The sequence below is a fragment of the Camponotus vicinus genome, unplaced genomic scaffold, assembly GCF_025532165.1.
Source record: "Camponotus vicinus isolate PSW18456_S1 unplaced genomic scaffold, iyCamVici1.0 SCAF_2, whole genome shotgun sequence".
Lineage (NCBI taxonomy): Eukaryota > Metazoa > Arthropoda > Insecta > Hymenoptera > Formicidae > Camponotus > Camponotus vicinus.
The window spans coordinates 16,797,844-16,822,983 of NW_028141956.1; the positions used below are offsets into that span (position 1 = coordinate 16,797,844).

Sequence of the window (25,140 nt, forward strand, 5' to 3'; positions counted from 1 at the left end):
ATGAAGAAATACTTTATTATAGTGTTTTGGAAAGCTCTCGAGATAAGCTACAAAAGTAAGTAATAAAAAATAGGGGGTTCTATTAAAAAAATTGAAGTTGACCTTCACGTGACCTTCAAACGACTTTTCAAGGTCAAATCAATGACACCATCTTATGGCCCCCTTCAAGCCATACAACTTTTGTTTGAAACATTTTTTTCTAACTCTAAGTAATATCGAGATATTTGACTGACAAAAATAAAATGGGACATCCAGTATATGTGTTATCCTAGATAACAACAACTACATTGTACGAAAATGCATTACGTAAGCATCCTTCCATTTGTTCATAGAATGCAAATTAGGAATCGGCTATAAAAACATATTTCCTTCTTGAGTTACTAATGCTGAATATTTTTTTAAAGTTTGTAAATTTTATAGCTTATAATTTTTAAAATTTATCGAGTGAATAAAAATACACTCGAAAAGGAATCTTGATGTAAAGAAGTGAAATTACGAGAGTTGTAAATATCATTGATTGGATCTAAAAGATTCTAAATTTTTTGATCAGCTATTATTATGAGAAGCAATCGTGATTGATCGCTCTAAGTGACGGTAACATATACCTCATTTATTCTGCAAACGAAACTCAAAAACAAACAATTACAAATCGAACTTTAGAATTGTCGTGTCTGCTAGATGACGCATATAATAGGACTGGTTTTAGGAATTGCGTCTGATGAGAAAGAAGTTGCATTCTGTTGCTTTTTTTTCAACCGGTTTATCGTATGTGTGATGAAATTATTCGAAAATAACGTCCACATACGTACGCGCTTCGTACAAGTTTCGATCGATCTGCTCCCGAAGACTTTAAGAATCGTTCTTCAGACCGGTTTGACATATACAAATATACGTATCACAATGGAAGTTTAATGCTGGCGGGCGGACTTATGAAGTATCGCGGTGACCTCGCTGCTCTTCAGAACTGCATCCAACTTCTATTTTGGCCGTCGCTCCGTCTCCGAATCTTTTAAGTCAAAATAATGGCTCCGTCTACGCGCGACGACTCATCGACAAAAATGTACATTGATTTGTTTGCATCGCGCGAGTGAACGTTGATGTATTGCTATGCAATAATTTTGTGCACGTCGAGATGTGTTAAGTGTACATGTATATGATACAATATCATATTTATTATATTTTAACATTTTTATTCGCGTGCGCGATGCGATTATTTATATTAATTATCTGATGATTTTTTTAAGTGATTCTTTTCCGATCATAAAACATAGCAGTAATAAATAAAATTAAAGTAAAATCAATTAAATTTAATATAGATAAAATACAAAGAGTCTTCACGTTATCAGCATATAACTTATCTAAGAGAGAAGAAAAAAAAATAATAATTAATTTACAACTTTTAATGTGTTATTAAAAAAAAACATAATTTCATATACTATCGGTGTAATTCTAATGCCAATCTTTTTTCTCTCATCAATTTAAAGTTCTTTTCTTGACGATTTTTTTCGCGGTGCGAAAGAGAAGCGAAGTGGAAGGGGCGGTGAACTTCCGAAGAAAAGTCGTAAGTGGAACATATATTTCCTGTTGGGCACGAAAGGATTAAAGCGTGTATGTACACATTGAATCAAATACATTTGTATATCAAACGTATTATTATCGTTCCGCTCTACGTGCTATCGATGATATCTCATAGCACGATTGAGGTTTACAAAGAAGCAGAAATAAACCGCACTATGCAAACAAAAGATTCAATAATCCCGGATACAGTTAACCAGGTTGTAGAATAACTATATCTATTTAAATGAGAAAGGATCTCTTCCATCATTTGTCAAACTTGTTATTCTATTACAAGAGAAGTGCTCTACAAGAGGATTACAAGAGAATTGCTCTTGTAAAATTCTCTCTAAAGACTTGTTTAAAATTACCAATTTTTTTCCCGATACTATCCATATCTAAGTTGATGATAGACTCTATTGATAGTAATCTGAAATTACCGAGATATATTTCTTTATCGTGTATTATAAAATCATTTGCTATAAATTTGCAGCGTCATTGTAAAATATTATACGTCAATGTAAAATATTATAATACGCGCGTTTATTCGAGATTGATGATTTATATTTACACAAAATAAATGAACGTACATGTAATACAAAGTAGATAATATACTTAAGAATGAAGATGCGAATTTGTCTTATCGGAATACGTATCGTTCGTGATTATAGAGTGCGCGCGCATTTTCCACTTGCATCCGTCCATTACTCCACTTTATATTAGTTACATTCAACGCGCATCTCACATCTCTCTTCCTTCATCTTATAATTTTATTCGTCGGTTCTTTTTGCCGTTCTTCCACCTCGCTTTTCCCTTTCTCTGTGTGTCTCTATTCCGTTCGCGGCTCGCTCGTTGGATGATCAGTCCCCGGTTACAAGTCGATGGATTGACCGTCGTTCGCAACCACTGACATTTCCAGCAGAGTTATTTGCATAATTTACTACCGACCTCAACATTAGTGTCCACCTATATAAAGCTGCGTAATACCACAAATAAGTCCAAATATGTACATAGATATATGTAAATATACACCGAAAAAATTGTATTCTTAACTTAAAAATATGCCACTTATCTTTAGAATATATACCACTAAAATAGACGCCAAGAGGATCCTCTTAAGTTAAGAGGAAAATCTTCTAAAGAGATATTCTTAATACACAGAGAAAAATATTTCTTTGGATTTAATAAATTTTGTTGAAGTCAAATAAATTTAATTATTGGTCTAAAAGTTTTTTTCCGCTTAATTTCAAATAATCTGTTTAATATTCTGAATCCCAACAAGGAATCCAGATTATTAAATAAATTATTTTAAATTCAGCTTGAAATTAAACTGATAAACAGTGATGTCAGAAAGAGGATGCGGCTCACATGCACACAAAGAACCTGTGTGTGAGCAGCGTCCTCTCTTTCGCACCACTGCTAAGGGAAAAAAAATATACTTTAGATCTTACGTTAATACAAGTCCTATATACATTTCATGATAAATATTGAATACGAGAAAAATTAAGAGTGGTGTCGCCGCGTAGCGGCAAATGAAGAAACATGTCGCGCACACGAAAATCGAGTTGCGGCGTAGAAGTCGCAAATTAAGTATATATTCTTATTCATTAAGAATATATTCTTATTTATTAAGAATATTTATTAAGAGGACTTATAAAGTATACATTTCAAGAATACAATTTTTTCGGTGTAAATATAAATATAATTGGCAGGTATATATCTACACGTACATAAAATGATGAACATATGAGTTATACACCCACAAACAATTCGACTTGGTGCGCATATCTTTTTTTTATTTTACAAATATCCAATACAAATATCGTGACCCTAAAATTTGACATACATGCCAACTCACGATAGTCAAAATCACGCGAGAAGAGACGTGAAAGAGAATTAAAGGAACGAGTAGATGCATACACTTGGCGGTGCAATATTGATGCAGAGAGCGGAGGCAGGATCCTTGATCCTATCGACTCTAAGTATGACGTCAGGATCGATCGCGCGAGCGATCGATGAATATACATGAAGGACTGGCCGAGACAAGTGCAGGCCACGACACGACGTGGATGCACTTACGATTGTTGCGGCGAGACCCGAATGTGATAATGACACGTGCGATAATAACACGTGGATTTAAGCCACTTAAATTTGCATTGTACAGAATCATTAAAAAGATTTCTTGAATATAATCTTCAGTTTCAAATTTTGAGAAATAAAAAAAAAACGGTGAGCAGATATTAATATTCAACATACTGTATTATTATTTAAAAATGTATGATATGAAAAAACTTGGATTAAAATTCCGATAAAAAATTAATTATTTTATAAAATTTTATTTAAAAAATTTAGCTTATTCTCTCTAAATGGAAACAAATGCAACTCGATAGATGTAGCTATACATATATAAAATGTATTAATTACATTTTTTCATGTATGCTTATTAGTGGCCGTAAATTTTATCTCAAAGAATTTAGATTAAAAATTTAACCAACGAATTCACTTTCGCGATATAGCCCCGTGCTGTATATTATCACATCAAAGATTTTTATTCCACTTTTACTCTTTACTAGACTGTCAGCACGCCGATTTGTCGAGGCTTGTTGAATTTCTGCGTCATACGAAGTATGACGTGGCTGATAAACAATTAAATGTGTTACAATGGATATAATTGCCGCGCTCCCACGATTATTATTAACCGCGCTTCCCGCAAGCCGGGCAAGCATGATGGAAAGAGGACCGGTCGATTTTTATAATTTCTCTTCGTAATATTCAGTATTCAAAAAGCATTTTTTTCAATTATTTAACTCTTTTTTTATGATCTTTTCTTTTCTCACAGTAATTATAATTATTGTTACAATATTTAAGATTGAGTAATTAGTATTATTTGCATCTAAATCTATTTAGTTAAGACAATTTTATGTTTAAATAAATTTATTTAAATAAATAAAATTAATAAATTTATAAATAAATAAATAAATTTATTAATTTATAAATTAATAAATTTATTTAAATAAATAAAATTAATAAATTTATTTAAATAAATAAAATTAATAAATTCATTTATTTATTTAATTTATTTTCTTAAGAATCATTAATCTTTAAAAATATTGATTTCTAAAAATATGATCGATATTTTTAATATTATCGCGTATAAACTTGACAATATTAAAGATAAAGAACAACTTACACAATCTGTCATATTATTCATCTTATGCTGAATGTGTTATAAAATCGAGTATACTTATAATCTTACATATATTTACATACAATAGATTTCTCTAATTAGATATGTATCAAATGAGATAAAATTTATAGGATACATTCGCAAAAAAACTTAAATAATCCTGAAGAAGGGAAAAAAAAGTGAAACATAGATTGTCATAATGTCAAGTTAATCTACAAATGGTCGAACACGTAGAAAACAATTTTTATTTGTGTAGATGCCGAAAGAGACGCGATAATTCCATTAAAATTACACACCGCAAATAACGCCGGGAGGTGTGTGGCGTCATACGTCATTAACGCTCTCGTCACAAATGCGTGCATGTTGCGCACGCGTGTCCGTGACACGTAGATGGAAATGGGAGATGGTTTAAGTGTCGCGCGCGTGTGTTTTTGCCAGCCAGTGACTGGACCACGTGCGTGAAAATACGTTCATATAAAATTCAACGCGAACGTCACGCGAAAATATATTATTATCGTCCCCAATGCCGATCGGGAAAAATATTTTGACATTTCTACGCTTCTCTATCGTCATGATAAATGCGCTGATAAAATCGCGATTTCAAACACTGGCAATGAGAGAATAAGATGAATCCCTTACACGTGTTAAAAAAATTGAATTAATATTCGATTTTTCTTGCAAAAAAAATGCTTTCTCATTTTATTTAACAGTTAAGCAAAAAATTAAATAATGTAGCTGTTGTTTATAAATTATGAAAACTTATTTATCTAGATTATGTAATTTGTCTTAAATTTTATTTTATATATATAATAAGATTTATTAATAAAATTATATGAATATAAATGTAATTAAATATATATATTATATATAATTTTAATTATGAAAGATAATGCAAATATATATTAAATTTATAATAATATTTTAAATATTTATATATAATATTTTAAATCATATACATAATTTAATAAATTTATAATATATTAAATATGTATATTATTTAAAAAGTTGGAAAATAATTTAAAGATGGAAATCAAGATCCATTTGTGCGAAATGTATCAAAGATCGCGCAGATTATATATGGATTACGAAGAGAGGTAAATTTCCACGACTGAGAACGCGAAGCCGCTATTAAACGCACTAGCCTTCGTCCAGTTTCATTTACATTTTCACTTTTATCCTTATTTTCATACGCTTGTTCTAGCTTCTGCAAACAGGTAGCGCATTTTATATCAATGTACCTGAAGCCTATGCGAGTTCCTCGCATTTTTCCAGGTGCGGCAAATGTGTGCCGCACGCACTGACAAGTGGTGATCTCGAAGGAGAGGAAGTGGCCTCTTCGGTGTTACAGCCAAAGATTATCGCGACTCTCGCGCACGAGATCACCATATGTAAATGGTAATTATCGGGTTCAAGCGCGCAGCTGGAAAGATCAATTAGTTATGCCGTGAGGAGAACGTTACGTATACGTGCGTGTACGTTACGTACGTACGTATGTATATGTAATCTTGCGCCTTCCGAGATTGATCGATTAGGCGAAAAGAGCGCCGGGAATAATATTGCGAGAAGACGTGATATGCAAAAAATCATACTGGGAAACGAATCGCGTAGTCCTCTGCAATTATCTGACAGCAAACCAGCTGCGAGTTTATATTCTTCGTGTCTCCTTTAAAGAATTCAATCGATGCAGAAGACGTTTAAATATGATAAATTCAGTTGGTGTAAAATTAATATACAATCCACGTGCGGGCAGCATGTGACGAAACATGATTTTGTCGTTTTATAAAATTAAAATTTCGCGCATATAATTTACATCTGTAAATTTGAATAGCGCCGTCTCCAAAAGATTGAAAACTAACTGTAAACTGGAGAAAGATTATGACACACGCAATTACTACATAAGACGAGAGTTTTTCAATACGAGCGCGCAACATTCGACACGTGAGGCAAACAGCTACAAATTACTAGGTAGAATGAGTAAACGATACAATGTGAATAGGTAGATAAATCCATAATAATGGCGAATGAAACTTGCATAAACTCGGAAATGGCACCTGTTTTCACTTGCCTCGCATGTCTGATCGAGAGTCAGACTAGTACATGTAGCTTATCGATTACGTAACACCGCGTACTGGACGAATCGAGCGAAAAAGAAGGCTGCTCATAACTTCATCAGGATAGAAATACATTAATAAAAATGCGTCGGAAATTACGCCGACTCAATAAAATTTCATATATTATATAAAACTGGCGTTCTTTTCTTTACCAATAAAATTATTCAAATTGCATCGCGTTATTAAGTATACGTTTGTGCCTTGAACTTTGATGCTGCGCTCGATATTATACTTGTTACTCGACCGATCCTCATTATGTCGCAACAATATCACTTGATGATTACTCCGATTCCGCGCAAACATTGATTCATTTAATCACTAGAATATCTAGAGTAATTAAGTATCTAGAGATCTAGAGTAATAAAGTATTCACCATTTAAAGAAAATTTAAATTTCGTATTTATTTAATAATATTATATTAATACTAGTAATTATATATTAAATTTATTGCGCGCATAAATTAATGTCATCTCATTGGATAATTTAAAATAAACATCCGTCCAGATTTATTTTTGTATATAAGTATCGATTTGAGGATTGTTATTAATTAACACTAGAACGTATATAATAATCTAAAAATAATAATTTAAAAAAATATAAAATGTAAATGACATAAATTTTATAAACCACATTTTCTTTTACAATTTTTGAATAGACGAATTAAATAGCGATGACGTTTATTACTTTATCTACTTAAATTACTTGCAAATTAATAATTTACACATAATATCGCGCGAACTCTTGCGAGTATTCTTTACATTCACATGTTCAACATTGGTTCTCTAAGCAAAATCGACGCGCGTAGGCTGCTTTAGAGAAGCGCCTTCCTCTGACCGCCTACGCGTATTCTACCGAACATGCTCATGCATTGTCGTAAAAGTCACAGGATGCCCCCGTCCTTGTAAGAGAAGAGTCCTCGCTTCTGAACTGAACTTAACGAGCGAAGATGCGCGCGAAGAGCGCGTGAGGAGCAGTAAAGGAGCTATTAATAAATTATGAAGTCATTAATGACGCGGTGCGAATCATTAGGCTTTTTCTTCTTCTTTCTCTCTCTCTTTTTTCTCTTTTAAAAATTTTGCAGCGATCTATAATTTATAAAAATGTGACGAAAATCTCATATTTTATATTTCCTGTGTGGCAACATGTAAATCGAGATTTAAATGTATTATAATATAGGCATCTTGCCTGGGAATCGTAAAGTCGCGCTTAGTAGTATCCGAGCGAGAGATTTCACTTTTGAGGCACATTTACTCGCTGCTCAAGGTCGAGCGATAACTTTTCTATTATTGGCAGGAAATAGAGCAAGAGTACGCAATTTATTACAGCTTCCTCCATTTAACGCCGATAATGTTTCCGGTCGTTTTTGCTACTCGTAAAGGATGTTCGCGTAGAAAAAAGGATTCGAAACGCTCGATTGATATTAATTTTACAATCTAAGACCGAACGTTGAGAGAGAAATCCAAGACAGCAATAATCATATTTCAATTTTATGAAAATCCTACTTGTATCTCGATACATCGATACCGAATTTTTGGAATAATATTTGAATAATATTTTGCACAATATAAGTTTTTTTCTTCAGAAAAGGTTTGGTAAATAGGCGAGATAATAAAAGTATCTCGAGACTGTAAAAGTGTAAAACGAACGGACAAGCAATTTCTTTCCTTTGTCAGGAAGTTCCTATATAATTGATATATCTGTCCGCGAATATTCGAGAAGAGACGAATAGATATATTGCCCGTGCATATATATCCGAGATATTTATTATCCGTCGTTGTGTCTATCGGGACGAGAGCTATCTCGGTAAATTCAAACGCGCAAGACAGCGCAAGAAATTGCGATTCGCGCTCGCGCCGAAAGAATGACGTTGTATATTTTTGCATGCATAAAGAGCGTTCAAGAGTGTCGATGCGTAAGAGTGCAAAGTAGTAGTTGGAATACCGCGAATGAGCTCGCGATATAGCTACTAACTCAAACCCATACGCGTACTTACACTCACACACGCGCGCTTTCAAACGATATTGAGAAGTCGGCTTAATGACAATCACTCGTAACGCAGGATCACACTCGTCCTTGCAACCTGTAGGATCCTTGCCCCTTGCACGACGCACCGGCGTGTTGCGTCAGTCGACCATCAGTTCGATCCGTCAGCTTCTTTCTCGGTATTATCATCTCTAAACGCACACACATAAGTGTGCCTATCATTCGTACACACTTGCCGTATGCGTGCGCGTATATTACGCTTTGCATCGAACGCGATCGCTCACGAGTACCATTTTTTTTCTCGTGACAAACATAAGCGAGAGACACAACACTTTATTATAGCGACTTGCTGATAAATCACAATAACTCTCAATCTCGCGCGACAATAATAACCCATCGCGTAAATCTCCGTGTCACGTATAATATTCGTTGTAGGACTTTAAAGATACCTGTTGGACTCGATACATATCGAGTTAATTATATATTCTAATAATAAGCGGATGTTAATGATGTGGACAATGACGCGCTATGGCACACAAGGTATTTCGCGTCATACTTTAAACTCGAAGCAAATTACGAAGCGGAAAAATCTATCGAGACGTTCACGTTCAATTAAAGTGCGTCAATAATATCTGGAGTACTTAATCTATTATTAACATCTAATTAAGCGTCTGGAAAATACCGATGATTGCTACAGCTATCGCTATGCTAGCTTTTCAGCCGCGGAGCTGCTTTATAATCAAAGTCGGTTGCTAATATATGATTGAAAGTAATTAAAATACGTACGCCCGATAATCTGCGCCGCGTCACAAGGCTCTCGCTGACGGCGAACGTCGTTCAAGGAGACCCGATCTAATCCCGTATCTGCGAATGTGATTGCAGGTGACGAGCAGTATCGGGGCGCCGGCGGTTCGAGCAGCGGAAGTCCACCCGCCAGTCTCTTGGTGGTTCCTCAACCTCTCACCGTCAAACCCTCCCATCCGTCGCATCTGAATTCTCATCTCGGCGGACCGCACTCGCATCCGCCGAGGAAGTATCAATGCAAGATGTGTCCGCAGGTGAGTGGAGCCAAATCCCTCCGGTATCTCCGTTCGATATCGACACACGGGGTACGCTTACTTTTATTAGCTCTCATCATTCTTCAGCAGCGCGTTGTTTGATCGTCGATATTTCATCTAAACGAAGCGACTACGCAATTGATATTTCATGTTAATATTTTATACTTTTAATATCGTAAAATATAAAAAGCATCGTAAAAAATATTCGTTCGAAATCGAGAACGCTCCTGAAAATGTCCCGTAACCCGTTATCGGTTACCCGTTTTCTTTTTCAGGCAGTTCTTTTTTTTTTCTTTTCATCTCTTTATTTCTTTCGAAGGCTTTAATAGTTTTATTTGCATTGATCTTTTCGTACTCTTTGTCTTCCCGCATTGTATATTTCTCATAGAAATACGGTAGCGCTGGAATTTCAAGCGACTTAAAAATTTATAGACAATTTTCTATAGAAACACACTTACCACGTGCCGCATACAAACCAGAAATTATTCGGCTGTCGCCACTGTTAAAAAAGGTAGATACCTTTTTTTTTTATTGAAAGAGAGAAACAGTTAGGTATTCTTTTCAAGCTACTGAGGGTAATTGCTTTTCCCCTGCACGCGTTACATGCCTTTTATTTTCGACTAAATATTCGTGCATCTTAAAAAATACTCAAAATTACCAACATTACGTTTTTTCGTACTCTTTCTTCTTCTTCGCTTTCTTGCAGATTCGATTCTTTTCGATTTATTTTCGTAACCGATTGCAATAATCACCTCCGCGCTTTCGAGACTTGATAATGTAGTCTCAATAAAATTTATTATTCGCTAAAAGTGTTGGATATAAAATTAATATTTATTTATTATTATGTACAAAATATCCATATTATTATTAGATATTTACGATATTTACATTATTATATTAGATTTACATTATTATATTATTTACGATATCTTAATATCGAGGATATTTTACTGATTTTTAAGGCTAAAATGACATTTTATTGCGATATATGTTATTTTCGCAATAACAATATATATACAATTTTATATACATTTTATGATACAATTTTATGATTACATATTTATATAAATGTAATTATTCTAATGTACGATTATTCCTACAGTTGTTAATTACAATAAGTTTATGCTATTTTCTATCAAGATAAAGTGACCGACTGTGGTACGTTAATAGTCATTGCTACAATGCTACATAATAAAACATATAGTTATATTTTCCGATATTTTTTGTCTATTGGTTTACTTTTATTCCGAATTGCAGAATAGAATTGCATTTTTATGAAAGGGTTAAAGAAGAAATTCATAAATGTTGGGATCTGTTTTATGAGTAGTACGAAAATTCTTGCGACATGTTTTTGTCTAAAAGAAACTTTAAAGTCACTTTAAATTTTGCGAATACGCCATAAACAAAATCGCCGTTAGGTTCGCTAAGTAACAATGTAGAATAAAAGAGAGAACTTATCTTCTGTAATAAAAATTTATTTTTTACTACCTTGTAAGAATTCCAACAGTATTATAAGTGTCGCTCTAATAGCAAATTTGAATATTTTGTCATTTATGGTAGCATATTGTTCTTTGTTCCTCTGTTCGAAAAATGTAAAATAAAATGTTTCAAATTCGTTCTTGAAGAAATAAAATAATTCAAAGATAATCGCGTATTTTTTATCGATGAAAGAATTTTTAGAATTTCATAAAGGCTCGTAAAAATGAACAAAAAATATCGAATATGATTGTATTGTAGCATCCATCTATGTTGCAAGATTGCGAGAGCTCAAGAGAGTGGTTTGAAACCGAGACATCAGAGAGAATTCACTGAAATAATTAGGGATCATAACAGATTGATATCACTTTCAGAGGTTCACTTTTAGATTTTCTTAATTTTTATATTTGATCAGGGGGGATTTGTCCAACGCAAAGATATACTTCTATCTTGCTGTGCGGGATATCATTTTATCATTAATGTCTGCAAGCGTGGCTTGAAGTCAACTCTTGCAACTTTTATCAAAGATGCAGTATCCTTACGCGGTTTTCAGATTTTGGTGCGCACCAGAGAGCTTACCACGAACAGGATAGACATAGAAACCTGACCTTTAGAAAATGTCTTGCCTCCACGTCGTTAAACCCCCCATGGCGTCGGTCGCACGCGACCGTACACTCGCACATTTTATACCCCCGATGATGGATTTGAGTTTCGCAAATTGGTTAACGGTGCGCTTTACGAGCCGTTTAGAGACAATCGTTAAAGTTTACAGCTTTCCGCGATAATTACCGGCAAACGCAGTTTCCGTCGCGAAAAAGGACGGCGTAAAAGAATAGAAGGGAGGGCGAAAGCGAGAGAGAGAGAGAGAGAGAGAGAGAGAGAGGAGGGAGGTTCGAAGGACGCGGCACACGACATTCCATAAAGCGGATCGTTAAAATTTAATGATATTCACCGAATGATTATAGAATAGGGCAGATTATCATACACCGGAGGCCAGCGAAGCGCACCGGCGCTTCTATTGCGCAGGAAAAACAGGAGCAAAACACGAAACCCGCGATTAGAAGCAGTTATCGCGCGTATATCTGCCGCATTAGATACAATGTGACACGAACGGGGTTAATTTGTCGCGGATCGAGAAATGTCGTGCGTCGAGAAAATCCCGCAATCTCTTCTGCCTGCTTCTTTTACCTGATATATATCTCAATGAGGAATTTTTTCACACCTGCTGGTGTGTATGCGTGATATAAACCGTTAGGTGTTCCCAGGAAGGAGCGGAAGGAGCGACAGAAGGATAATCGTTAAGATGATGAGTTAAAGAAACGGAGACGGATCAACATGGTATGCCCGGTACTCTCATTAGTGAGAAATTAATAAACGAACAAATCTAAATCCCACGTAGAAACGACCGTTTCGCATTTCCTCCATTAACGACTAATCCGGTCGGTTTTTAATCGACCAACCTTATCGCTGGTCGATGACGTTGGCTAATAAAATAATAATTCACGTATAAGTAGATCCAATTCACGTCAATTTCGTTATTATATTGTTAAGAACAAGAATGATTATAACGCGATATACAATTATAACACATTGCCTTCTCTGTTGCCTAGTGAAATAATTTACTATTTGCATAGTCATCTATAATCAAAATACGACAAAATGGCTTAAGTATAACGAAAACGATCTCGTGAATTATCTAGTGCAAATTAAAGCATATATACGCGGGGAATTGTATTTTAGGAACACGATTATGATTTCTTTGACGTCATTCTTTTGTGATAATACGTAGTATTTTTTAATATTATGGAAATAGTATTCGCCTTCATTTTTAATTTATATATAATTTATAAAATTATTTTTAATTTATATATAATTTATAAAATTATTTTTAATTTATATATAATTTATAAAATTATTTTTAATTTATATATAATTTATGAAATTATTTTTAATTTATATATAATTTATAAAATTATTTTTAATTTATATATAATTTATAAAATTATTTTCACATTTCTCTGGTATAGTATTGTCACATTTTCGCAACTATTATTTTTTGTTTATGTATTTTTTAACAGGCAGTGCTTTGATAAATTATATTTTATCAGCTTTCAGTTGGATTTGCTGCCTAGGGTGTAATCCAAATATATATTCTTTTAATTAATATTTTTTATTTATGACAAAAAGATGAGATTTTTATTTCTATCTTGCAAAAATTGATCGGATCTAAAGATTGTTGTGCTTATTCTCGCTTTCCCTCTAGTAATAAATACTCGCTGACGATCGCGACTGCGTCGCGTTCCAGACAGAGATTAAACCGAATCAAATTACATATTTGTGGCCGGTAAAAAAAGTTTACAAATTATACAGATTTCGTGTGCAACGGTACCGGCAGATTCCCCGCGATTAATCGCTCTCTGCGGCACGTTACAAAGTAGTAATTTCTCGTTATAATCGTTTCTCTTTATCGGATATCCTTTCGAAAAGTAAGACCGTCGAAAAGAGAGAACAAGAGAAAGAGGAGCGAAAAAAGAAGTCAATAGGAAAAATAAGAAATGAAAAGGATAGTAAAAGAAAGGTCTTTATGGTTAAATTATTGAAGAGAGCCCTGTTATATATTATTCCCGTTTTATGGTATAATCATAAAAATAGGCTTCAAAAATATTACAGTACCGGCCAAAAATACATCTTTGTGTTTTTTGATAATAATTTAACTCAAAGTGAATAACTTAATTTAAAGTGTATATATTTCTATCTCGTCACATGTTTTAATAATAGGCACATAAATTACTAAACAATAGACTTTTCATTCAATAATGGACACAGCAACTTAAGAAAAATTAATGAAATATATACACTTTGAATTAAGTTACCCTCAAAAAAAGTGATATATTTTTTACCGGTACAGTAATGATAAAATTAAAAAACAAGTATACAAAGTTAACGAATGGCAGAACAATACCATCTTTATAATAATAGTTCTCACAATGTAATTCTAATTATATCTCATGGACAGAAACGAAAATTATAAAATATACAGTAGAATTATTGCATTAATAATTATTATCATAAATCGATATGTTCGATTTCTAGACGTTGTATAAATAATTATATGTCGAATAGACACGCGACGGGAATCTCTCGTGTATTCTTTGTCTCTCCCTTCGTGCTACAAGGTATTGATAGCCAATCTATTCTCGATTAATTAATATTGATTGTCGTACAGCGATGTATGCGTTTGCGAGGAAAGATGAAGGAAGCTCTTGAGAGGAAGGCAGAGGGGCATAAATTTGATATCGGGGTGGGAGACTAAAAATTCAGGAATTCATAAATTGCCGCAATCACCACGCCCCCATAAAGCAGGAAGTAGAATTATGCTTCATCTCGCGCAACGGTACTGTCACGCTCGTTTCACTAATGTCTTCTACGATTAATCGAGTTCGTTGTTGCTCCGTGTGATGCCCGAGTCTCTCCGAGTCCTATTGGAGACCTAACTTTCAACATTCCTCTCGCACGAACCAACGGAACTCGTTCGCGTCTCAAGGACCTTAAGATTTTCACGGGACAAGGAGAATTCTTTTTAAGAGACGGCAGTTTTGAAATAAAATTATTCCACTTTTATTTTCATTTTAATGACACTTAACCAAGGAGATGTAGCTATATATATACTTAAGCGCACGAATTACGACGGCGTAAACGTGTGCGACTCGAAATCGGAGTCATGGACTAAAGCCGCTCGCGATATCGCGATTGCCCGTCGCGCTCCACCGATCTTGTCCTTTAATGCAACGCGTCTCTACCTCGTTGTCGCTTTACGACACTTTAACGTCGTCCCGACCGCTACCGTTCCTCCTTATCGAACATTCCACCATCGGGGGAATACACGATCTCGCAACGTACTGACACGCGGCCACGGGGAGAAATAAGACGAGCACGAAGAGGACAGAGAGAAGGAGAGAGAGAGAGAGAGAGAGAGGGAGAGAGAGAGAAAGGGATGAAGAAAAGGAAAAAGGTGACCGCCTCCTGAATGAAGCTATGCACCTCCGTAGCCGGAGGGCTCGGGATTCAAGTCCGGAGGCTAGTGTACCGTGACGGCACAGCATCCTGCCTCAATTCTCCCTCCGCGCTCCTCTCTGCGCGTAACCCCTTACTTTACTTCTCTTCCCTTCATCTCAGCCGCGCGCGCTTCGTTCCTCTTCGTCCGATGTTCCAACGCGCCGCGACGTTCTTCTCGGTAACCCTCTTTCTTCGCCGCTAATGTCCCGCGCTTCTTCCTTTATCATCATGCTTCTCGGTCTCCCTCCTTCATTAAGCTTCCTCACCGACCGACGCTATCCTTCTTCGCTCTAGGTGCCACCGGTGCTCCGCTTCATCGAATTGGATTGCTCGTCGTCGTGTCTCGGCGAGTTTCTCTCTCTCTCTCTCTCTCTCTCTTTTGCTCGTTACCTTCTTAATTCCACGTCTGTCGTTACGTTATGCAACATATTCCACTTGCCATCCTTATCGAGCTTTCGGTCGATTCTCGTTTATCTCAACTCATTTGTCAATCAGCTTTTCTAGGTACACCTCGCTTATTGGCTTCCTGTCAGCAATTTCACAACCGTCACGGTGGCGAAATTAGCGGTTTTCGTTCCTTGTCCTGTCCTTCGTTTTTCCTTTCACACGTTACACCTTCGCCGCGATGGCGATGGCGCGGCGATTCGCGCTCACGACGATGGTTGTTTCGTTGTGCTTCATCCTTCCATCGTCAATGTCTTTCTGCTTCTTCATCCATCGATGCCCAACCGCTCTTCCTTCCATTAACATTTCGTTTCACCTCAACGGTTCGGGCGCCTCGCCGTAGCTCCTCCTCACCCCTCGCGTCTCCCGCGTCTCCCCTGAAACACCCGTCCTCGTGATCTTCCTTCTCCCCGCTCTTCCTTTCCTCTCCTTTCTCCTCCTCGTCCTCCTCGTCCTTCCCGTTCATTCTCTTCGTCGCTGCCTGCGTTCGTCGCGTTCACGCAACTTCTGCACAGGTTCTCTTCATAGTTCCTCTCTCTCCCTGTCCACGGTATTTCCTCCAATTTGCCTCATGCTCTTCGGTTCCTGCCAGGCATCATCATCGTCCACTTCGGCCGATCGATATCTGAGGCCGAGCTTCGTGACGCCGTCCTCCCATCCCCCCGTCGTCCGCTTCTGAACGCCGGAAAACCGCAACACGGATCTAGTTAACCGCGCCGTGGAAATTATTCGCGGAATAATATCGTCCGCGGATCTAGGAATCGATTCGATGATGCCGTGGAACTTTGCTGCTGCGCAATATTTCTCGCGCTATTTTATTTTGTTTCGAAACTTGCGATGCTTTTTTTTAATCTACAACCTAGAGGCCTCCACGTCTGAGAATCAGCGTTTTAACATCTACCTTCGAGACATCGAGATTAATTAATTTGAATAATTAATTACTCCCAACATTATATCTATATCTCTGTCGATCTTTGCACGCTTTTGAACGAGATAAACTCGACTCCTTTTATATATTAAATCGCATCAAAAAGTTTCCCTTCACGCTTTTTAAATATACTTTAGACATACACGCTCTATAATAATAAACGTCGAAAACTTGTTATGTGGAATACGTGCGCGATCCAATGATCTGCTAATTCTTTCCTCGAACTTTTCGAAGAGTAATGTCACGAACGTGATATTGCACGATGAGGAGGCGCACACATCCAAGAGATGATTTCGCAAAGCGTACGTAGAGCCGGGCAAGGTCCATTCTTCGTTCTCGCGGTAGCCGCGAGCTCCGTCTTCCTTTCTCTCTCTCTCTCTCGGTCTCTCTTCGAGGCACACGCACAGGATCGGGAAGGTGTACGAACGCGCTCCGGCGCGGATATTATTGAGAGAACGGCCGCGCGGTGTGCGTGCACATCGGTAAAGGGGCCTCACCTGATCACGCACCACGGTAGCGAGAGGCCCGTCATTTTTTCCACTCAATTTTTTTTTCTGCCTCTTTGTGGGCAGCGTCCCCTACCACGGCTACTAACAGTAGGATAGACCAGAAACGAAAGGTCGGAGGAAGGGGGGAGGGCAATCGGAAGAAGATGAAGAGACGGTCGGGGGCCCGTCCGTTTCAAAAACATCAGGTTTAGATCTAACGCCGATCGAAATTCGTGAGAGTCTTCTCAAGGCTACGCACATTGCGAGTGTAATCAAGTAACTGAGTTGTATTTGCGGTGGGATGCTGTTATCCTCGCATCTACATACATTCCGGTAATCGGATTTAATTGACGAGACCGTGGATCGTAGGTTACCGATAATCAGCGATGTCTTATTCATTGCAACGCGCGGTTTTAGAATTTTCTAATGACAAATTGAAATATTACTCTTAATGAAAAATCTCTGGAAAAAATCTATGAAAATTATAAATTTGTGAGTCTGACTCTTCGGTATTTTATACATCTTTGTCAATAAGAATTGAATTTTACGGTTGCGTAATAAAGTCTATTGAAAATTAATTAAAAAATATATAATTTACAATTTAAATAATTATAATTATCGAAATTTTGATAATGATGAGTACTTTTTCTCGATTCAGCTTTCGATCTATAGATTAAATAAAATTCAACTAAATTAATTTTTATAAAAAAATTACTTCATAATAATTGCTTCATGTAGCAATGCATTTTTAAGAAGGTGACGATAATGAAGCGTTCGCGCGTACATATCTCGCAAAGAATATCGCGCGCGTTGGTTAAATGGATTCGAATGAAAACGAAAACTGCCGATGAATGGAGCAGGTTGAGCCTAAAAAGTTGGAGCGGATCGAGAAGAGGAGCGAGGGGAGGAAGAAACGAAGAGAGATTGGAAGGACAGGGGGAGAGAGGGACGTCGGGCAGTGCGCGCGGCAGCCTCCCACGCCAAACAAAAGTCCTTAAGCCTTAGACTGAACATGATACCCCATTTACTGTCTATGTACTAAATTTCCAAATCCAAACCCTCCCCCGCCCGCCCCTCTAAGCGCGTAGTCCCTTATGTACAATGCGAGGCACAATATCCCCCTCTTCCTCCTGCTCCCCCGAGACCCTTCGTCTCTATCGTCGGAGTTATGTAACCGTCCGTCCATCCGTCCGTTCGTCCAGCCTTCGTACGTCCGTCGACGTTCTGACAGACACGCTCTTTCTTCCTTGAATGTGCCTGGATTAAGAAGCGCGATAGATTCTTTGATTTGGGTCGAGGGTGATCGTTCCATTCGCATGATTCAAGGTCGCCGATTCTCCTTATCATGGACGAGAAGTCGAGCCTCTTATAAGCTGACTCTTTATGATGTCATATTGAAACTCGTAATTTCATGCAGATTTAATGTATGCGATAGATTTAAAAGAATCCTCATCTATGTCTCACGCTTATATATTTTCCCAAATGTTAAAAATGATGAACGACGGTCATAATTTCTAAGTTGTATTCTTCGAGGGTAAATTGTGTTTCCCTAAGCATATCTATCTCTATTTACATTGAAATGATCACATAACGACTGGCAAAATAGTATTCGATTGACGTGTCTATTAACTATCGATTCATTGCTACGAAAATAATCTTATGCAAATATAATTTCATATGACAGAAACATGAACCGATCGAAGGAAAATGTCGGCAATGACGTTTGCGTACACAAAATAGACGATAATTTCTGTTTGAACGATCCTCGCGTTTCTCATCGGATAGACATAGTTTTCGACGGGATTGTGTTGAGAGTCCAGACTGAGAACCACGGAACCGTGTCCAGATATCTCGAGGGCCACCGTGATAATGCGTGACAATTCGAATTTACTTGCAATTACCTATAGCCGAGCAATCACGTGATCACTGGAAAGGCGATTAAAATGCCTCCTCCATATCGGTTCTTCTTTTTTTTTCAGTCTTCCAAGCCGCGAGACTGTTCCTTCATCTTTCCTTTCTCTTTCCGATCCCCTCGATCTCCCCTCTCGCGCTCTCTCAATGTCTCTTCCTCTCTTTATTTCTCCTGACTTGCGTACAACTAAAGGACCGTAACTATTTCACTCGATTCACCGTCTTTTTCTTTTTTACCTCCTTTTGTGGTTCCTTTATTCGTTACTTCATCTTGACAAGATCTGTGACGAAAGTGAAGTAAACCATTAGACTCGCGGTTCTCTTTCCCCCCTCCCCCCTCTTCCTCTCTGTTATTTTTTTATTTTTTATATTTTTTCATATTTTTATTTGCTTTGTCTCTCTGTCTCTCGTTGAAACAAAATCATGAAACTTCAAAGTGCATAAGTTAACATTTCCTCGTTTTTTTCATGTATTATAAATATTTTGCAATATTTAGTAAAAATTTCAAGTGGCTCCTATCCTTGACTTTTAAAAAATTACGTGAGCATTGTGAAATTTTATCGATAATAATTAGCATTTATAAGACATAACATACATTTAATATCGGTAGGAAAAAAAAAACTTTTTTCACCCTCCAAAAAAGTGCGCGCACGTGTTTATCTCGTGAATCTGCAACTCTGATTAATCGTCCGCACATTTATATTCTCAGTGATAATTTTTAATATGCATTATAATACTGTTAATTAAAACACATCATTCAGGTATTAATAGCAGAAGATTATAAATTATTAAACACTCTCAAGAATTCGTGTATTGCGATACTAAATGCGAGCGTCTCGTGTCAACGCGAAATGAAATAGAAATAGACCATCAATGTATTCAATACTGGATGTGTGAATGCGGGTTATTGCCTAAAAAACATCAATGTCGCGTAACTATTTTCACGCAAAGTGCCCATCTAGTTGAATCTGGTGTATCAGGTGAATGGGTAAAAAGCGACTGTATAGATAGGTAGATAGATAGGTTCAGTGGCCGTGCAGAAACGGGAAAAGGGCGGCGCAAGACCTACGGTGAAGGACGAGATGAGAGACGACGAGGGTACGCGGAGGGGGTAGGAAGAGGGTAGGAAAAAAGGGAGAGGTATATATGAAGAAAGAGGGAGCAGGAAAAGAGAGTAAACAAGAAACGAAGTAGTGCTCGCGGTGGCTGCCGGTCGTAAATCTGTGGCTGGGCCTCATCACGGACTGAATATTCTTTCTCCCTGCCCGATATATACTCGCCGCCTCTTGTCTATCTCTGTTCCCTGTTTGCCACATTGACTCTCCTCTTTCTCTCTCTCTCTCTCTCTCTCTCTCTCTCTCTCTCTCACATCTGACTCTCTGTATCTCTTTCCGCTTGATTTCCTTTTTGTTTCTCCCTTTTTTTCGAACTCGTATTCCGTCCCTCTCCTCTCTCTAGCCGCTTTTTTGTAAGCGCGACTAACGAAAACGGGCCTCGTGGCCTCCGGTAGCCGATTCCCTCGGAAATTGAGTAGCTATAAAATTAATTATCCGCCGTACTTTATCGCTCTGCGCCGAGTTCTGGACCGAGATGCGCGTCCGTCTCCTTCCTTTTTCCCCGGCTTCCTGTTCCCGCGAGTGTGCCGCACCGAGACAGGTTCTAAGACGAAGTGAAAAGCCTTAAGGACCAAAACGAAAATATCGGTATATCTTGATAGTGGCCGTTTCCGCGCGTTCGGCCAACGATTCGCCGGGACAGTGACGAGGTCAAAAAAGTGGAGCGACCTGCTTCCGTGCGTAAAACGAACGAGAAGTTTTTCCCTCAAGATAAAAATGGATGATCATTTAGGACAGTGATGCTTTTAATACCCACGTTGAAGAAAGTGGTTTCGTTTAACTTGCATCTGTGTGCAAATTTTTCTCTGCAACAATTGAAAGATTATTGTACTGCAAGTCTCACGCACGATGCTAATTAATATCATTCCTCATGAGAGAGAAGGAGATGCACATTTTATTAATTGTACTTTATTTACTTTATTTTATTTTATTTTAATTTTTATTACAAATTTTTATAAATGGTGACTCTATTTTTTTTTGGTATCAATAATATTCTACGACTCTTTCTAATATATACAAAATCTTTAATTGTTACATTATTGGATTTGATATCGTTGAAATGATTACATTGCAATCAATATGGACATGTCAATCGAATTATTGCGCAATCATTGCGCCGTTTCGTTTCGCTGTTTGATTTTAAAGTTGCCCTGCGCTTAAATTTAACAATCCTTAATGAAGCTCCTTTCCGCGGTCCGGAATGATGTTACGGAATTAATTAGAGAGCTGCTCTGCCCCATTTAAGTTTACGACCGCGCGCGCGAGCTTACGTTAATTATTACCGGGAACTAGTTGTAATTAGTCTCTCTCGAATACAAAATATCGGTTACAATGGGTGGAGAACAAAGAGAGATTATATGGGGGGCAGAAATTATATGGGGAGTCTCGTAAAACTTTCTTAATGGCAACGCGGATTTCTTTAAAATGCTGGACGCGCGTTTGTTACAATTTATCGATTTGACATCAATAAATCGAACAAACGTACGCACCTCGACTAGTTTCTATGATCCAACTACTTTCTACGGATGTGTTTTTATTCCACGTGTTTAAAGCATTCGTGCATTAATTCAGATCGCAGGGAAAGTTAATATGTGCTTTTCATAAAATTGTCAGCATATTTGATTATTAATTTCTGCTACAGCTTCGTATCTTTAATGCAAATTGTATTAATTTTAATATCTCGTCTTAAACAATATTTTAAACAAAAATCTCATTTCATTCTTGACCTAATAAAGAGCTTACGAGACGTTCAGTCTTTTAATTAAATTATCAACGTAATATTTGTTTTTACAATTTCTAATATTGCCAGAAGAGAAATAAACGTCTCAGTTGCATTAAACTATCTATACTATTCTAAATAGTCAGCCTCTTCAACCCTTTCACTCCTGATTTTGTATTTTTGGAAATTTATAATTCTATGGGTTAGGTATTGAGAAAAAAGGTTCAACAAGTACAAGACGAACAAAATTTATTTAATTATATCCGGGACATATATGTCCCTACAGGAGTGAAAGGGTTAAGATCATTTAAGATGCATGCTTAATTTTTTTTCTACGCATTACCGTGCAAATATAAATATAAATCACAAGTCAATATCGTTGAGCAAAGTACCGTATCGGAGCGATGGCAGATCCGTAACGAACCGACGGAAGCGGTCATAGTCGCTCTCCCGATCCTCCGGGCCGTTGTTAAGATCGTATCACGCGGTTCGATGAGCCGCCGCCTCTCCTTCGGTCCTGCGAGACAGGAAACTTGACGACGTCCGTCTCACGTCGGCCAGCGAGATGTGCGTTAGGTGCGCGCACACACTCTACCCTCTTCTCTATCTTTCTATTCCTCATTTTCTCTCTCCCCACGGGGGATACCCAATAGAGAACGTTCGGCCATACGTGGATGTATGCTTGATGAAAGAGGGAGAGAAAGAGAGGCAACGGGAGGGAGGGAGAGAGAGAGAGAGTGGAGCTCTTTTGGTGCATGTTTCCTAGGGATGCTGCCCCCGACCGAAAGTCAGGTTCCCATGCTCTCTGTCTTGCCGTCCTCGTCACTTTTCGAGGAACCCACGGCCTCTCTCTCCATCCAACAGGCCCCAGTCTGCCACCTGTCCCTGCGTCTGGACCCCGAAGAAGGGACGACGTCTTCCTACTTGTAGAACACGCATCGCGGTTACCCGTTCCTTCTCTTGTACAACATCTCCTGCTCCTCTCCCCCGCGCTCTGTTCTTCGCATCATTCCCTTGTCTCTTGGTCCTATTATTATCTTTGGTTTATTCGTCTATTATTATAATATCGTATGCGTTCACCCCATATTTTCGCTAGTTTTCTCTCGTAGGACGTGGTTTTGTCAACTAGAGATAAACTCGCGACATTTTAACAAGTTCTGTGTCGATTATCGATCGCGATCTAATTTTCAGTGATTACGCAAATAACTGAACCGTGATAATAATGGCAGAATCAATAGCTCGAGTAAGAACGATAGACAATTAAAAGTCATGCGCCGTTTTACAGTTCGCATACAGATACCCGATTAATGCCATCGGGAAAGAATCTTTATCTGCCTTTATTCATTTTATATTTAATTTAAGAAGATCTCGCGACACATTATCTCGCAACAATTTACGACGTCGAGAATGACGTTATATTCGGCCTCCTCGTCCACATTCTCCAAACTACTTTTAGGTGGACTAATCGAATTTTGATGTCACGTCATTTTACTTTATAGCTATTTAAAGAAATATTCTTCCGGTGAGGTCCCGAGTATCGATTTACTTATCATAATTGACGGCGAGACAACGAAAATATTCAAGAAATATATTAAAATATTCAGAAAAGCGTCATACATATACATAAAATAATATCGTATAAAACTGTATCATAAAATTGATATCTTCATATTGAAAAGAAGCTATATATATACATATATAAAACAGAGAGATTTGCGAGAAAACAGAAGAAGACTTTAAAAATGTAAAATTGATTGAATATATATCGAAATGTTAATGAATTATTAAAAACATAGAATCGCAGAATGAACGAAAAATTATAAATGGATTTTAAATATAATTCCTATTAATATAAACAATACCATAAAAGTGACATTCTTAATACATTTTTTGCGTAAAATCGTTACTTCTGATCGTTTTTCAATTATGAAGACAATATTCAAATAAATCAATCGCGCATCACGTGATTGCAATTGCATTATCTATCTTTCTTTTTCCATAAGAACAGTATCTTTCTCTTATCATTATTCTATTATTTCATTTTCCCACCTTTAAGGGTATCTGGTTTTTCCATCTATGAATTGTGTGAGAACCGGATACCCGATTCGTTGCCCGCAACTCCTCCGTGAAAACAATCCAGAGGGACTGCCTCGGATTGATTTAGCGACCTAATGACGAACCAAGCCTCCCACACACGATCTACCGACGATGCCTCACCGCGGTTCTACGCACCCGAAAGTATTTTTTACCTGGATTTTCGAGGGCCCGCGCCGACATCTGGTCAGATTTTGTTTCACAAAAAAGTTCAGCGGCCCCTTATCAAATATGAGTTCTTTCTCTTTCTCTCTCGCTCTTTCTCTCTTCTTCTCTCTCTTTGTGGGAACGGTAAGTCAGACGATCGACTACCGAATAACTACTAACTAATCGAGTTCTCTCTCGATTTTCCTTCTTATCGTTAAAGACAGGACGTTGCATCGATTCTCGACCAGTAGCCGACAGAGACACTTGTCTCTTTTGTGTCAGCCGCACGTGCCCTCTTCTCCCCGAACGCGTGCAAATGTTTTCGCGCGAGAAACCAACGACGACGATCAGCAGCCCGACGACGAGGGCGAAGGGGACGTGAGCACGCGCTTTTTTTTCCGGATACAAATTTATGAAGGTAGATCTTCCGAACAATGTCAAAATTCCCCGGACTACTCGCACGTCCTTTCTGCCCCCTTTTCCTTTCCCGCCCTTTCCCCCCCGCCGCCTGTTTTCGCTCCCCGATCGATCGATCCTTCTTCCTACCGTTGCACCGCGCACACGAGGCCCCTTTTTATAAGAAAAAAAAAACTTGCAGCTTTCCTTCCACGCGCCACATGGCTCGTTGCGTTTTTTTTTTCATTTGCGGCGGATTCCCCTATTTCTCCCTCTCGGTTTTCCCAGTTCCTGAATCTTGGATTCGGACCCCCTCTGTCCACGATGGATCCCGCGTCCAACGTCCGGCACATGACCGGGATCTCCGATCAGGGTAACGAATTCTCCTCTTTTTTTTTCTTGTACGCGCGCGCGCGCGTTCTTTTTTCTTGCCTCTCCTTCTCCTGCCTCTTCCTCTCTTTTCCTTCCTGTT

The 25,140-nt window shown here is 37.7% G+C and overlaps 1 protein-coding gene across 3 annotated transcripts in view; it reads left to right on the forward strand.

Annotated features, from left to right (window-relative positions):
• The window catches only part of LOC145967589 (zinc finger protein rotund), a 149,398-nt gene that overhangs the window by 87,264 nt on the left and 36,994 nt on the right, over window positions 1-25,140 (forward strand). For all 3 annotated transcript variants that reach the window (XM_083092619.1, XM_083092620.1, XM_083092621.1), the window contains one exon: window positions 9,718-9,893. In XM_083092619.1, the coding sequence (XP_082948745.1) occupies window positions 9,718-9,893 (176 nt within the window). The remainder of the gene's footprint in view (window positions 1-9,717; window positions 9,894-25,140) is intronic.